Source organism: Triticum dicoccoides, chromosome 3A, assembly GCF_002162155.2.
Source record: "Triticum dicoccoides isolate Atlit2015 ecotype Zavitan chromosome 3A, WEW_v2.0, whole genome shotgun sequence".
Lineage (NCBI taxonomy): Eukaryota > Viridiplantae > Streptophyta > Magnoliopsida > Poales > Poaceae > Triticum > Triticum dicoccoides.
The window spans coordinates 440861925-440877509 of record NC_041384.1 but is presented as its reverse complement, the minus strand read 5'-3'; the positions used below and the strand labels follow the sequence as shown (position 1 = coordinate 440877509).

Below are 15585 nucleotides of genomic sequence, written 5' to 3'. Positions count from 1 at the left end.
CATTTGTCTCTTCAAGTGCTATATATAACAGTCATCTAACCCAAAGACACGGTTTTCATTACTGTTAATTGCCAGTCTCTCGCGTTTCTGCGCTCAAACATGAATCACAGCCACTCTAGATCGAAGCAGGAGAACCCAGATACCTCAATCCTTCATGTCAAAAAAAAGATACCTCTATCCTTTTAGTCCTCGATCCCTCTTCCATTTTTTTTGGTCAATATGGTGTGTGGTATATATATGTCTACTTGCTTAAGTAATACTATTCCGTAGATAGTCTTGTCAATTTTTTCCATCAATTGCATTTTTCAAGTTTGTCATTTTGCACCGAGTAATGAAATGTGATGGATCCTTTTAGACTGATATGCACTAAGGCGCCGGAGACTGGAAATTGACAGCTGACAGAGCTGAGCGCAACTATTAGTTTTGCACAAACAATATCCAACTCACGGATGAAAAGAGTCCGAAAGGTGGACAGACCTTTCTTTCTGAAAAAAAAATGAAACTGAAGATAGTTCCTACACATGAGCATAGATTACCGACTATGTAATTCCGATGTCGAGGTCATTAGTAATCAAGACATTACTGCAAGACCTCAAATCTTTCAGTAAGTTTGTATATTGCCTTTAGTCAATTTCGGTTCCTTCAGATATACAGTAGTACAAACTGTTTCTTGGGTTGGGCAAACAGCTAAGCAGTGCCAGACACAAGACGGAAAACCACAAGGACAAAGGGTAATAAAAGGGGTAAACTGTTCATGAAAATATTATTAAACTTATATATGATGTCTTTTGATCACAGGACGATCAAATTATGCATCACACGGGTAGTACAATTCCTCGTCAGAAAATGGTAAAAGAAAAAGGGTTCTATTGCTTATGGCGAATTCACATCGGGCCATCCCGGCATCCAGTACTGGAAAACAACGAGTACGCACTCCATGGCATTGGATTCACATCGGTCGGTCGGACGATATCTTGATATATGTACGCGTTTGCATTCGCATGTATATATAGGAGTTAACCGCTGGGGAAGATTCACTGCTCCCATGTCTCGAACTTGCCGGAGACGAAGTCGTAGTGACCGCCGACCAGCTTGAGGGTTCCGTTGGACACACCCTCCTTGACGAACGGGTAGGTCAGGAGGTTCTGGAGGGACACGTTCACTGCCTCCTGTGGAAACAATTCAGAAATATCCCTTGGTCAGCGTACCAATCATCAGTTAGACAAACCACATGCAGAATTGCGAAGTCTACAGTACTGCCAATAGGAGTAATATATGAGCAAAGTATGAGATGGCAGATGGGCAATGGTGCGAACCTTTTCGAGGACGGTGCACTGGTCATCGAAAGGCATGGAGGCGCACTCAGTCTGCACCTTCTTCTTGGCCGGGAAGCCGATCCTGACCCAGTCCTCGACGAAGTGGCTGACCAAGACCAACCAAATAGACAGTCAGAAACTGATCGGAGAGACGGTAGCAGCGTTAGCTGGAGTAAGATGTGAGCCGTTTTACTCTAGTGGTACTTACAAGGAGTCGTCTGCGCCATCCTTGAGTGAGAGCAGAGCCTTGATTCCACCGCAGCGGCTGTGGCCAATCACCACGATGACCTCAACCTGCAGCCGAAAGTAAAGTCCATATCAGGCCACGCTCTAAAATACAGACAGTGCCCATGTTCACTTGTTCTTATACTAGTAGTTGGGTGACAGCAAAGTCCACTAGGGCAATAATGCATTATGGCACTCCTATTTTAGAAGCGACAGCACCAGAGAAAGAAAGAGAGAGAGGGGGAGGGAGTTGACCTTGAGAGCACAGACGGCGTATTCGATGGCCGATCCAACACCGGCGTACTTGTTCTGTAGTTGACAAAGAAATATCGTCAAAAATGCAGCTCGGCGATGAGAAAGAAAAAAAGAGGAAGAGGGAAACGGGGCGGGACCTTGCAGTAGGAGGGGACCATGTTGGCGATGTTGCGGATGGTGAAGGCCTCGCCGGGCTCCAGGCCCAGGGTGACCGAGGGGCACACACGGGAGTCGGCGCACGCGAACACCATGTACTGCGCAGCCAATCACCACCACCAGGTCAATCATCATCATCAAGGAACAAAGAAAATAAAAGAAAAGATGCTCCACTAGTAGTACTAAGCATAATAAGCACTGAATCCACTTTGTGGGGTGTTATATTAGCGAGCATTTCACTCACAGTGGTTAGTGATAAGCAGATGCGTTGTTCAGCGCATAAACAAATATAAGCAGATGTGCTGATAATACGAGTGATAGGTGGAGTAGGCGTTTCCTTCCTTCCTTCTGACACACACACACACACACACACAGCTTTGCGCTAAAGGCCGCCGCTTTTGACCTGTCTCCGGCCCAGCATACCCACTTTTTATCCAGAGGGGAGGCATGCAGAGGGGCTCGCGAGAAGGAACCGGAGACGTACGGCACAGGAGACAGAAAGGCGAGGCAAGCAAGTAGCGGCAAGGTTCCCTCCGTGGCACGCCTACTGGACAGTACACAGGCTTCTATTTCCAAACCAAATTACCGACTAAACACTTGATTATGACGCGTGACAGTAGACCAGACCCGACGAAGGACTTGATTATGGGCCAGGCCTTTGTGTGAGTTATCAAGAAGACAGGACCACCGGCGGTTTCTTGTGCAAGAAATGAAGCCAGGCCCACTGCTCACGCGCCGCAGCTTGCTCCTCCGATGGCGACACGCCGGAAGTACTACTGTAGGATCTTTTCTTCCTGCAGTAGCAGCACTGCTGTGGGATGTGGCACGGATCATCAGCTGTGGATTACAGTATTACCGTCTCCCTGTAAAGCAGCCTTTGGGCCTTAACCGATCTCTCAGGTCAGGTAGTACTGCTGCGAGAGGCACTCGGTGCTTGCATAGGCCAACCTGACTGATAAAGATAAGCATATGCCAATCTCTAAAAGGATACGGCCAAACATATGTATGTAGGCGCCAAACTCTTTCGTAAGGCTCCGTCCACACACGCATTAATCTGTGACTGTAATGGGTGGTCCACCGATTGATAGCCCCCTCCATGGTAGGGTAGGGCCTGCTTAATCATGGAGTACCACGCAAAGCGGCAGCGCCATAGCCATACACTGGTAGCTCCAGCTAGCTATGCCCTGTTCTCAGGTAGTACTTCTTCTCTGCTTACAATAAATAATACCCCGAGCGAGGACGGAGCAAGACTTGCCGCTCACGGTTCTTGCGCGTGGGGTCCGACGCGGCCGGTGCCAAGATGATGAAGCTTCCATATAAATGGACATCATCAAAAGACCTTCATCTTCAACTCCGATAGTGCGGGGTGACGGCCATTTTTTCTCAAAGAAAAAAGGATAGCTGCAACTGAGACGGCTGGGATCGAAATTCAACACAGCCAGCCAAGGGAACCTCAACGACTGCATTGGCAAGCACGCCAATGGAGAAGAGAATCCAGAAGAGAGGGAAAATAAAACGCTTCTTCTTGTACTTGCAAGATTCTGAGCGTCAAGTTATCCTAGCTGCTACAACAACAGAAAAGGGGGAAAAAGAACCATATTCTAATGCCACAAGACCACAAAGACGGTGACATCTCAATAAGCCTTGGGTCAAAAAAAAAAACATCTCAATAAGCCAAATCATATCATGGCATCGCCGTGCACATGGGAGTCGTTACCGCGGCGCGATCCGATTTCCTGGATGTGCACGACAGGTGGGGGTTTATTCGGAGGGAGATCCACAACTGTACTGGTTTCAGCCTGAGATTGCCTACCGCCCATCTTTGGTACGCTAGTACAGTAGTGGTTGTGTTAACACATAACCTAGTATCAAGTATCAACTGGCTGGCAATGGCGACAAGCTGTCCCCTCTTACGGCCAGGCCATGCAATTAGGACAAGCGTTTCATCTGCTTTGACCGCATCAGGAAATGCTATGGGCACCCACAGAGTGTGTTCCGGGTTATGCGCCGAACGGCAGGCTAATGCGAACAGAGGACTTCTTCCGCTGCTGCGCTAAAGACTAAACACTCTTCTGCTACCACAACAGAACAAATATAACAAGAGTACTCCAGCTGCTAGAGACAACATTGGCTCAAGGAAATGATGGATGCGGTACATACCTTGGGCGCCTGGCCGGCCTTGAGGGGCTCGAAGAAATCGGGCTTCTTGCTGCAAAGAGGAAACGGAAACGGAAACGGACAGACAATCAGTTGAAGAAGAAGAAGAAAAGAAGAAGAAGAAGAAGAAGAAGAAGAAGAAGAAGAAGAAGACTCAAATCGAAGCAAAGAAACCATCATCAGTCGAAGCGGCAGGACAGGAACAGGATTGGGGGTGAACTTACTCGTAGACCTCGGTCTTGAACTTCTCGAACCCGGTCTTGAGGCGCTCCACGGCGGCGTCCATCTGCAAGGGGAGGAGAGGAGAGGATCAACACCAAATTAGTTGCCGTGGCGTCGCCACACACTCGCAGCAAGAAGAAACAAATAAACACTCGATATGCATCATGCAAATTTCGAGAGAGAGAGAGAGAGAGAGAGAGAGAGAGAGAGAGAGAGAGAGAGCTGTGCCCACGGAAAGGGAGAGCGTGCGCAAGCAAAGGCGATTCAAGAGGATAACTAAATGCTTTACAACAGCAACAAAAAAGAAAGAAAAGCTGAAAGGGCAAGCTGTGAACTGAATCGAAAGGGGGGCGGCGAAAAGGAAACGGAAAAAGAAGAGATGGATGGATGGATGGAGCAGTTTACGGGTGGTGTGTGGGGGAGGGGGAGGAAGGGAGAGGAGGGAGACGGACCTTGTTGGAGGGTGGAGGAGGTGGTGGATGGTAGGTAGGCTTCTGGAGGAGTGACGAGGAGGAAGAATCTATCGCTGCTGCTGGGGGAGTTGTGTTCTCCCCACCGGGGGCGGAGGGCTTCTTATAGCAGCAGGGGAGGCACAGGCAGCCGCTCATCTTCAACTATCGCGCTCGCGTTCGCGACTCTACTCTTTTGGGTTTTCTCTCTTCTCCCCGATGGATGGATGGATGGATTACTGGCAAACACGGCACGTGGAAAGAAGAAGGCAACGAAAGAAGTTAGCAGCAAAGGAGGAGGGGCTGGCCGGCTTTGTGGCCAAATGGCCCATCGCAATGGCAGCGGTTCTCTTTCTCTTTCTTTCTTTTGGTATGTTTTGATCAGATCATTAAGCCCGTGAATTCATGGTGACCGGGCATCCTTATCTTTATCCTTTTGGAGTACTAGTACTTTATAATCTTATTATTCATGGAATTAAATAAATACGAGGAAATGCGTCTAGAGAAAGCTAGTACAGTACTACGAAACAAGGAAGACGGTAGCTGGCGCGTGATGCAATTGCCACTAGGCCTAGGGTGTGGACACAGTTCACAAGTCAAAGCATATGCAGGTTGGACATGCCTTCAATTGTGTGCTGCCTGCCTAGTGCCTAGTTGAGCAGCAGTAGTATCTCAGATCCCCAGGCCAGAAGCGCTTGCGCTTGCCCAGGTCAGGTGCATGGGTGAAGGTGGGCCTGGGGTAATCACCGGCTCCCATATCCAAGGACAATTGGCAACAAGAAAATTGGCAATTGGTAGTAATGTGCTGGGCTCCTCTCTCTACTCAACCAACGTCGGGTACGCTAATTCCAGATGCCGGGGCCGCGGGAGGGCCGCCCGGCCACGAGTTCCACCTGCAGGGCCCCCTGAATTGACGCCTCTATCCCTCCCGTACCAACTGCCCAGACCACCGCTTCCTGAATTATTGGAACCTCCCTCCCTCCCTCCCTCCCTCCCTCCTCCTCAGTCGACGACGAGCCCTCCTGAATCTCCGCCACGACTCCTTCCGGCCCGCGTTTGCTGCCCAAAGCAGTCGCCGATCCAAGTCCAACGGCAACTGCTTGCTTTTTTTTTCTTTAACGGCGTTTCTGCTCGTTTTTTACATGCATGGAGCATGATGTATGATGCCAAATAATATTTCAGCCCATTCTTTAGAATGAACTGCCAATAAGATTAAAACATTATTTTTAATTTTTTTGCGAGAGAAGATTAAAACATTGGGGCGACATATATGCATGATTCTTTCTTTGTTGACATCTCAGCTGGAGAAGCTGGATATGGTACTACAACCACACATGGTTGAGGGTTGCAATCAGCTTCAACCTCTGCATCGATATCACATCACTACGTGTACCGTTGTGACGTTGATACCAACAAAATATCAGGCCTCCTCCTACATATGGTTAACACGTTTTTATGTACAATCTCCTACGTAAAAGCTTGGTAATGCACTGGCTCTTTGTTTCCTTCAAATGAAATATTAATATAAATATGAGGATTTGTTATAACATTCGGGTTGGATTAAGTGTAGTAGTAGCTTGCATAGGTGGTGTTTGAATACTCGAAAAGAGGAAACATAGGAAGCTGACGGAGTGGATGACCTAGTCGTTATTTCTGCAAGCTTTTGCTATCCCAAGTCAAACTACTCAACTCAACATCAAGACAAAGGATGGACATCTTTCTCCAAGAATCAAGAGAATGGAAACATTGAGTAGACCTAGCTTAGGAGTACCTTACTTTACTTACTTAGATAAGCCAAAGTAACAACTGCCTTAACGACTCCATAGTTAACGTGTTTCATGTAGATTATTTGATATTTCTGCACTTACTGTTTGTTTTATTGAAATAAATGAAGATTTCTTATATCCTTCGAGTTGGATTTAGTGTAGTAACTTGCCTTGGTGGTGTTTGAAAACTCAAAAAGAGGAAAACAGGAAGCTTCTTATATCAAAAAAAAAAAAAAGAATAGGAAGCTGACGCAGTGGATGACCTAGTCGTTAGTATTTCTGCAAGCTTTTGCGGATCAAAGTCAAACTACTCAACATCAAAGCCAAAGTATGGTCATTTTTCTCCAAGAACCAAGAGAGTGCTAGAAACATAGAGTAGACCTAGCTTAATTGGTGTCCTTTCAGTCTTACCTAGCAATAATGCCCGATAGACTCCACCTTATTGCTTTAAGGAAAAGCTGCCGCTACATGTTTATGCGCTAGTATAAACTTTGTCCTGTACACTTGAGACTTTGTGGAGTTATTTTCAACCCAGAGCACATTATTGTGTTAAACTAACATTATCGCTGGCCACCTCTCTGGAAACCCGTTCATGTTCATCCCACATATATTCTATCCAGTTTGTTGACATGCATGTTGATGGTGGATGCAGAGAGGACTAAAAACACAATGCCTTTTGTCTGTTAGATCCATATATATAATATTCAATGATTGCGTTCGCATAAATAGAAAAGGTTGCAAGAGTATAGGGGATCATGGCGACATGCAAGCCCCATGTGCAGAGCTGGTCAACTGTGCAGCAGTAATGCGTTTTGGTTTTTTGAGGTCGAAAATAAGGTGCATTTGGTTGAGCCATCACATGCATTTTGGTTACCTCTAGACCTTGCATGCCGTTCTCCCATATTGTGGGAAGAAGATCTAGGCATGTGGCGTGGAGCAAGGGGACCCGTGAGTGACCCACGTACGTCGTTCCCAAAACAGCAAAGGACACGCCATGGTGCCAAACTTAGCCAAGCTTAACAAGGGCTCTGCCGGCCGGATAGAGGAAACGATATGCATGGTGCATGCAGCTGCGAACGTGCGTAGTACGTACCAATGCGGGTGCGACGGGGGCGGCCTGGACGGGGGTGTTCCTGATGAGCTTGGGGCGGAAGGAGGAGGAGTTGGAGGGCGCGGGGGTGCCGAGGCTGGCGACGATGGTGGAGGAGCGGGCACGGGGCGCGACTACGGTTGCGTAGCACCAGTTAGCCGCGGCGGTCGACATTGTGCAGATGGGCAGTGCCTGCTGCCCTCCTTATACGCGCAACAAATAGTGCGCGGAGCGCGTGCGTGCGGACAAACACCCCAGGGCCGGGTGCGGTGCGCGCGGCGGCGTGCGGCTCGCCACGGCCGGTGGATGCCGGCCACTGGCACCGGGCGCCCTCATCCCCCCGGCGCCACACCGGATAGGCTCGCGATAACGCGACGCTCCATCGTGGCCAACGGTTCGCGCGCCAGGAAACCTGGTCCACACGCGGGAGGATGGGGCCGGGAAATCAAGGATTTGAATGCGCGGCGTTGGGGAGGTGGGATTACGGTTGAGGGAGAGAGATGGATGACGACGTGGACGTGGATGTACGCCGCTACCTGCCTGCTGGCGGCCTCCGCCGCCTATCGATTGTCAAAGGCTGGGCTTGGGCCTGGGCCGACGGTGAGGTGTGGTCGCGATGCACTGGGTGAAGTGTGTGCTCAGGATGTGCTCAAAAAAAGTGTGTGATCAGGATGTGCCTGGGTGAATCATTAAACATCTTCACGTCAATAAAGGGGAGATAAGGCTAACTCCAACGCGACAATTCAAACTTATGTGAATTTGGTCCCTCTTTTGTTCACTGGGTCCGTCAAAGAGGCGGCGTCCGGCCTGGTTTATGTTTTCGTGGAAGTGCGCTCAATCCGCCGACCCATTTGATTCGCCCGGTCGGCCAGCGGCCAAATATGCACAATTTTTTCATGCATATATCTGAACTAACATTGCACAACCAAATAAATCACATAGTTTTACACGACAATAATAAATACTTTACAACCAAATAAAAAACTCATAATTTACAACTAAATTTAAATTGTCATAAATACATTAAAAGAAAAAAAAACCAATACATATATTGGTTGCCAAGGTGAGCCCACATGTGCTCAACCAAATCATTTTGGAGTTGGATGTGAGTTTCCTAATCATGTATTTCTGTATGAAATTGGATGAACTCTTGTGCTTAGGCAAACCTATACCTCTTCTCTACTATCGGATTGGAGATTGTCTTCACAAGAGTTGATCAATGAAGATAGATATCATTCACTAGGTAGTATCCTTTGTTGTAGTGGTGCTTATTGAGCTCAAAGTTCACCTCTGGGCAATTGTCTTCTGCAAGCCTTCCAAATGCCGGAGAGCGTTGAAACACGTTGATTTCATTGCGATACTCAATCATACCTAAAAAAGAGTGCCAAACTCAGATATCTTGTGAAGCCACAAGTTCAAAGTATGAAGTGCAAGCTTTCACGTGCCCCTTATATTGTCCCTGTCAAGCAAACAGACAATTCTTCCACTCCCAATGCATACAATTTATGGTACCAAGCATTCCCGAAAAGCCTCTCTCTACACCGATCCCTAACAACTGGCTTGTATCTATAGCATTTGGCTCTCTGAAGTACTCCGGGCCAAACACTGCTACCACAGCCTTGCAGAACTTGTACAGTGATGCAAGGCATGTGGACTCGCTTATGCAGAGATACTCATCAACAATATCACCGTGAATTCCATATGCAAGCATCCGAACAACCGCAGTGCATTCTGATATAAGAGGAGAAGCCAACCATTCCAAGGGCATCCTCTTTGCATCTAAAGTAATCATCATGCGCCACCATCCCTCCCAAATACGGTTAAACACATGTCACCATCCGGAAGCGGTGCTAGAAATGCTTAGGACTGAAGAGTGGGGACGTGCATTGAAAGTAGTCGGCGAAGAGTAGGCAATGTCTACTATCTCTCTATTTTGATTCAACGTCGGAGCATGGCCCAAAATGGATACCCTGAATCTCGGTCGCTGCCTAGCAATGTGTCCGTTGACGATCAAAGTAGCAACTACAAAATCTTCTTGATCCAACGACAAATCGTCCAAATCACAAATGAAGTTGTTGAAAAAGAATTCATCCCCACTAGCCATTGTACCTTGAGGGCAAAGCCCCCAACACCTTTAGGTGTGCTGTAGTAGTCGCCGGTGAAAAGCCACGCGCCTTTACTGTACAGGCAGCAGACCTATCGAAGGGGAGGCGAGTGCGGAGCTGAGGCCGGTGGAAGTGGAGGGGAGGTCAGTGCTGGCGACCATGGCTTCCCTGGCACCAACGGCGGCGAGAAGAGGCCACCAATGCGTCAAGAATGTGCCTCAGATGCGACGTTGAGGTGGGGGAGTGGGTGGATGTGAGAGGAGGCCTGGGAGCGGCGGCCGGAAGTGGGCGGCAGCGGTGAGGCCGAATGGTGTTGGGTATGGAGGGGGAGGGGAGAATGTCATACGTGCCACCGACGGGCGGGCCAGGAAGAGGACAAGGACAGACGTCGCATGCCTCCGCGCCTGCGCAAACCCTGGCCAAATTTGGGCCATAAATGGGTCGCGGGCGGATGAAAAATGGACGCTTGTTAGTTTGGTCGCCGCATTGGACTGTGATTTCTGTCTGTTTCGACCCAAACGGACGTGGACAGACCAAATGTGATCGCACGTTGGAGTTGTAGTGGTTATTTTCCATTTCATCGGTCCTCCCACTCTATGGAATTTTTTTTAAAGATATGCTTTATTAGAAACTATAAACTAAGAACTAAAACAAAAGTGTGGAAAGTTGGCCTCTCGTATGTATCTTTATTCCTCAGTTCGGGGACCTCTTGTTAGGCTAGTGGCTATTGGGTGTTGTTAGTGACTTTAGTCGCACTTCGTTACGAGGTAGGCTGTGATAACCTTATAAGTGAGAGTGCCACACTCTTTTTAGACTAGTCTGTTGGGTTGTGTTGAGCTCTCTGCTTATAGTTGTATGCCTGATGCGCACCGAACATCCAAATGACCCAGGGGCTAGTGCCACCTTAAAAGAGAAAGTGTCGCACTCAGTTTAGGCTAGTCTTATGGGATGTGATGGACCATCCACTTATAGTGGTTTGTCCAATGCGCATCAGAAATGCCCGAATGTGGGACATAGGTTGGGAGCTGGGCCTGGGACGCTAACACGGATATGTTTTGTTCGTGTTGTTTTTTATAACAAAGTTAGCTTTAGTTTTTTTTCCTCACAACTCAAGTTGGACCTAGGAAAAAAAGGCTTCTCGTAGATGAGATCATTGTCACCTAGGTTGCTTGTGGACAAGATCATCGTCACCAGGTCCTCCATAAAAACCCGCCAACCCCTACCCCGATGTCGTCCAAACCCACCTTCAAACCATGCTAGTCCTTCCCTCACCTCGGTGCCGCCACATGCCGCCCCTCACTCGACACTACCCCAAGGCAGCTCGTGTCTCCCTCACCCTAGTCGATGCCACTAAACACCACCTTCACCAGCATCAGGGTTTCAAGCATACTTGGTTAGGAGCCAAAATTGGCTTGCCAACATTTGGCAAGTTCAAAAATTGCCAAAAATCAACAAGTGTTGTGAGGCCGGCAAAGGAAGTTCATAACCAACCAATTGGTAGCCAATTTTCCAGTATATCGTTGTTCTTCATTTTGAAATTTCATTAGCTATGATCCAATTTATACCCAATGCAAACATGAGATATACTTCAGATAACTAAGAGCACGACAACAATCAAAGTGGTAAGTAGAGCGAAAAGCAATCAATAATGTACTTACTTGTTTCCTTGAGAACGAATCCCTTCGAGTTCCAATCACCAGTTGCATATAGCACTTTGCTCATTTGCTAAGCGTTCTTCCATAACGTTGACACCGTCTAGAGCTAAGGTGTTCGGGTTTATCTCATTGCCTGCAAAGTTGCACAAACAAGTCTAAATAACGCAACCCCGATGAGTAGATTTATATTACTACTCATGTTCCCTCGAAGTTACAAGTTCAAAAAGTATCCCAAGTTTACATGTCAATCATTATGCATCACGTACAACCTAGGTTGTATTGAAAACTGTAAGAATCAACACAATTTCAAGGGTTTCTTATACATACTACTACCATCCACAACATGACGTTTAAATCAAATTGGTTAATATAAAGCACATAGACATATTAACAAAAATTATGGAGCAAGAATAGAAATCAAATCAAATATACATTGTGCAAGATTCTTCTCTTGACATTGGGTTTACACTTAAGCAATCATACAAATCTTCAAGCAACAACGAGCACTCAAAATCTATGCACAAGCATACTGAGCAGGAGGAGGATATCAAGATTTCATATGTGTACCCATAACACACACTCTAATAAATACATATTTTAATTTTGTATTGTTGAATTGTCTCATGTTATAGGGTGTTTTCACTTTCTTTCAAGTATATGGAATTGTTAACCGGAGGAAATTGCACATTTGAGAGATATATGTGAACTTTTTTCTTGGTTGCCCAAAGTTATTTTAGTGCACTTTTGCTTGTTGAATATGTAAAAATTAATGTGAAATGGTATCATCTACATGTGCTAGAGAAGCATGACAATTGAAGAGATAAATATATGAATGATTAAGCGCTTTCGGGTGAAGAGGTAATCTACCACAACTTTGATAGTGCGAAGGACGAGTATTGTGCTCTTGAGTTCCTGAACTCGTTGACTCTCAACAGGCTACCTTTACATGTGCTTTGAAGATAAATTGCCGTGTTATACCACTGAGCGATCAAGTTGATGGACCGTGTGATGACACGAGGTTTATTGTCTGGGTTTTTAGAGTGACATGTCTCACACATAAACTGTGCTAGCACAACACATCGGTAGGGGGGGGGTCCTTCCTTGGATACTTCTCCGACCTGCAACGACGACACGTTCTCATTCAAATTCAAGAGGAAGCAGCTTCTGATTGTCTCAAGTATCTATTTGATATGGTGTTCTCTCATGGTCTGCTCTATGTTGCATTGTCCCCAGCCACCACAAATAGAAACATAATGATTATCGTCATCAAGGAGAAGGATAAGAGCAAGGACCGGACTAAGAAATAAAAAAGCTCGTAATAACGACCATGAAGAACATAGTCTACAAGTTAGTCCTTCGCAATTGAAATGGGAGGATCAAACTTGAGCAACTTGCACGAGTATCATTGCATACAACATCCTATTGTTTGGTGCAAGCGCATAACACAAAAAGATGACCCGGCTTATTTGTAGTCCCCAGTCCTACGGACATTTTGAATAACAAATGAAGAATAACCAGAAGCAAACTCCCCAATTTTTAAGAATATAGGAGACACAGTTGACCAAGAACTATGGCGAGAATTTCAGAGGCTGACCACCTCAAGATAGTTCGTATTTATACTACCTTGGTGAAGTCCCACAGCTTGCCAAACATAAACTCTGTCCTGGAGAGCTACCGCTCTATGATGAGAGGATCCGTTACCCCGATATAGGGTTAAACCAAGTACAAAGATATGAAATTTGTGAACCAGCAACCCATCCACCTCCTCCTTGCGCTCATCAGCTACTATGGCTCCATCAGTATTAATCTTCACCCAACCTGAATCAAGCGGCCGCAACACTGTTCTGGACCAATGTCACTTCAGTGTCACTCGTGGATCGAAGGCCTTCTGGTTATGAGTCCAACGATTCCTAGAAGATGAGATAGCTCACATAATAATAAGGAAAATGTATGTTTTTGGTCACTCAAGTTCCTCAAAAGTATAAACTTGGTCCCTCAAGATTTTTTGTAGACATTTGGTCCTTCAAGTCTTAAAACCGGATAGGTTTGGTCCAAAACCAGATTTTGAGCATGTTGACCAGGTTTGACCAATGAATAGTAAAATTTAAAAAATAGCAAACAAATTGAAAAAAAACGAATTTTTTTGACAACCAAGATGCTTGGGTGCGCTAGGTGCATGTAAACTTTTGTGGTCAAATAACATCCGAGGAGCTCTCGCAAAAAAAAGTTTTTTTGTGAGCCAAAATTTGTAGTTTTTTCACGAGCTCCTCGCATGTCGAAACACCACACAAATTTTCACGCACCTAGCACACCCAAGCATCTTGGTTACCACAAAATTTCATATTTTCTTGATTTTTTTTGAATTACTGTTCATCAGTCAAACCCGGTCAAGGTGGTCAAATCCGGTCCACATGGTCAAAATCTGGTTTTGGACCAAACTTATCCGGTTTTGAGACTTGAAGGACCAAATGTTTACCAAAAGATGTCCTCTGTCTTCCTTTGAAAACATTTAGTCACAAGAAAAATCCTTGGCCCAAGTAACAAGATGCAGCCTTGGCAACTTCAATTGTAATGAAGGTTTTGATCAAGTCCGGTTTTGATCCAGTCCACAATCGCTAGCGTGTTCACAGGACACTAGTGCATGTATCAAATTTCTCTCCATTGCGAGGCAAATACTACACATGCTCGGCTCTTTGATGTGTCGATGCTTCAGTGTGGCCACACCACAAAACCCACACTTTCGGCCCAACATTCAGCTTCCAAAGTCGGCTCCATAACTGTTCCTCAGACTTTGAACTACCTGTAATCGTCCCTTCCCCTCGAGCGAGTGCAGTACGCCAATTTATCCTTTCTATTTTTTTTCTTCGCCTTTTCTGTGTAAGGTTTCTCTCCTATTTTCTATCGCCAGTTTTTCAGGGTTTTTTTTGCAATTCTTAGTTCACTAATCACCATTTGCATCATACTAGTTGATTTTCAGGTTCTCATGAGGTAATTTTGAAATGGTGCCGGTTTCAGTTTCTTGCGCCGATACCCGTATGGTATCGCGGTCGACTACATGAGATCAAGATGCACTTTCAAATGGCAAGATGCACTTTCGAATAGCAAGACTGAGAAATTAACCCCGTAAGCATCTGCTCTCAGCCCCAAGTCAGAATTTCAGGCACTGTGGGGGAAGGGGTCAATCATGGGACGGCTAGCTGGGCGGAGGAATGGGAAGAGGATCTCCGAGACTACTCCATGCAGCCGGACTGCCATACTGATACCACTACTACTTAGTTCTCTACAAAATTAACACATGTACGGAAGTACGGAACAGAAAAGAGCATTCGGTAAAAGAATATAGTCCAGTATGTATGTGTACCCTGTGATTCTCGTGTAGAAATTCGAAGCGCGAGATATGAACTGGTGCAGCTGCTGCTCCATGGCCGTCGCGGGAGCCAGATGTGAGGAACGTAGCTAGCCATGGCGAAGCCTTGCCCTTGCGCTGGAGCTCTGTTCCTGCCCGGAGAACATCGTGTACGTGGGTCTGGTGTTTTAACAAGGTTTGCAGAGTGACCTGGCACCCTGTGGGGCGACTTGTGCGCGGAACGTTGACAGGATGAGCTCATTTTGGCGACATCGTAACTCCATAGAGCTCGTTTGGTGTCATGGTCAAGATAGGGCTGGGCATCACCACGTGGAAATAAGCTTTTATAAAAAGATAAACAAACTACTAGTAATTTTTAAAACTGATCATTCACCCGTGCAACTGCGTGTGCTTGCTTTTTTGTTTTTATTTGCGGCAAACTGCTAGATAAATCAGTTCAAAACAAAGATAGATTATTTCTGCGAATTTATCAGAAATGAAATATATTGAAACGGTGTTAGGGCATCTCCAACGCCGACCCGCAAACCATCCACATACGACGAGCGGTTCGGACCACGAAATTCATCCAGCACGGTCATGTATCGGTCCACAGCGTGGTCTAGACGTATTTTCCGCAAACCGGAGACAAACGTGGAGGCTTTGCCGGAATCCAGACCACTGCCAAGCCCGCTTCTGACCGCCCTGGCCCACCCAAACCCCTCCTCCCTCCCCTACGTGCGTTCCTTTTCGGCGCCAGCTGCCCGCATTCATGCCGCTGTAGAGCGCACCGCTCCACATTAGAAATTATTCAGGACGGACGCGACCTCTCACTGCCTCCACCAT

At 46.6% G+C, this 15585-nt stretch overlaps 1 protein-coding gene and 1 long non-coding RNA gene across 3 annotated transcripts; both read right to left on the bottom strand.

Moving 5' to 3' along the window:
• Positions 1 to 735: 735 nt before the first annotated feature.
• LOC119268469 (carbonic anhydrase, chloroplastic-like) lies at positions 736 to 7834 on the bottom strand. Of its 2 annotated transcripts, XM_037550119.1 has the most exons (9): positions 7640 to 7781; positions 4784 to 5019; positions 4334 to 4395; positions 4113 to 4161; positions 1934 to 2050; positions 1797 to 1850; positions 1525 to 1610; positions 1317 to 1422; positions 736 to 1169 (listed from the first exon to the last, which is right to left on the bottom strand). In XM_037550119.1, exons 2-9 carry the CDS (start codon positions 4937 to 4939, stop codon positions 1035 to 1037), a joined length of 765 nt encoding a protein of 254 aa, XP_037406016.1. In that variant the 5' UTR covers positions 4940 to 5019; positions 7640 to 7781; the 3' UTR covers positions 736 to 1034. The 2 variants fall into 2 exon arrangements, with proteins under 2 accessions (XP_037406016.1, XP_037406015.1); XM_037550118.1 differs by lacking the exon at positions 4784 to 5019 and having other exon boundaries at positions 7640 to 7834.
• Positions 7835 to 8613: 779 nt separating this feature from the next.
• LOC119268467 lies at positions 8614 to 14946 on the bottom strand. Its single transcript, XR_005133201.1, has 3 exons — positions 14758 to 14946; positions 11400 to 11529; positions 8614 to 9007 (listed from the first exon to the last, which is right to left on the bottom strand). It is a non-coding gene; the product is annotated as an uncharacterized LOC119268467 (long non-coding RNA).
• Between the last annotated feature and the right edge of the window lie 639 nt (positions 14947 to 15585).

Coding starts and splice junctions, on each gene's coding strand:
- LOC119268469 (XM_037550118.1), bottom strand. CDS start 7,810: ATGTCGACCGCCGCGGCTAACTGGTGCTACGCAACCGTAGTCGCGCCC. Junction 2,051..4,112: donor AGGCCGGCCAGGCGCCCAAG/GTATGTACCGCA, acceptor TTGGCTGCGCAG/TACATGGTGTTCGCGTGCGC. Junction 1,851..1,933: donor TGGTCCCCTCCTACTGCAAG/GTCCCGCCCCGT, acceptor TGTCAACTACAG/AACAAGTACGCCGGTGTTGG.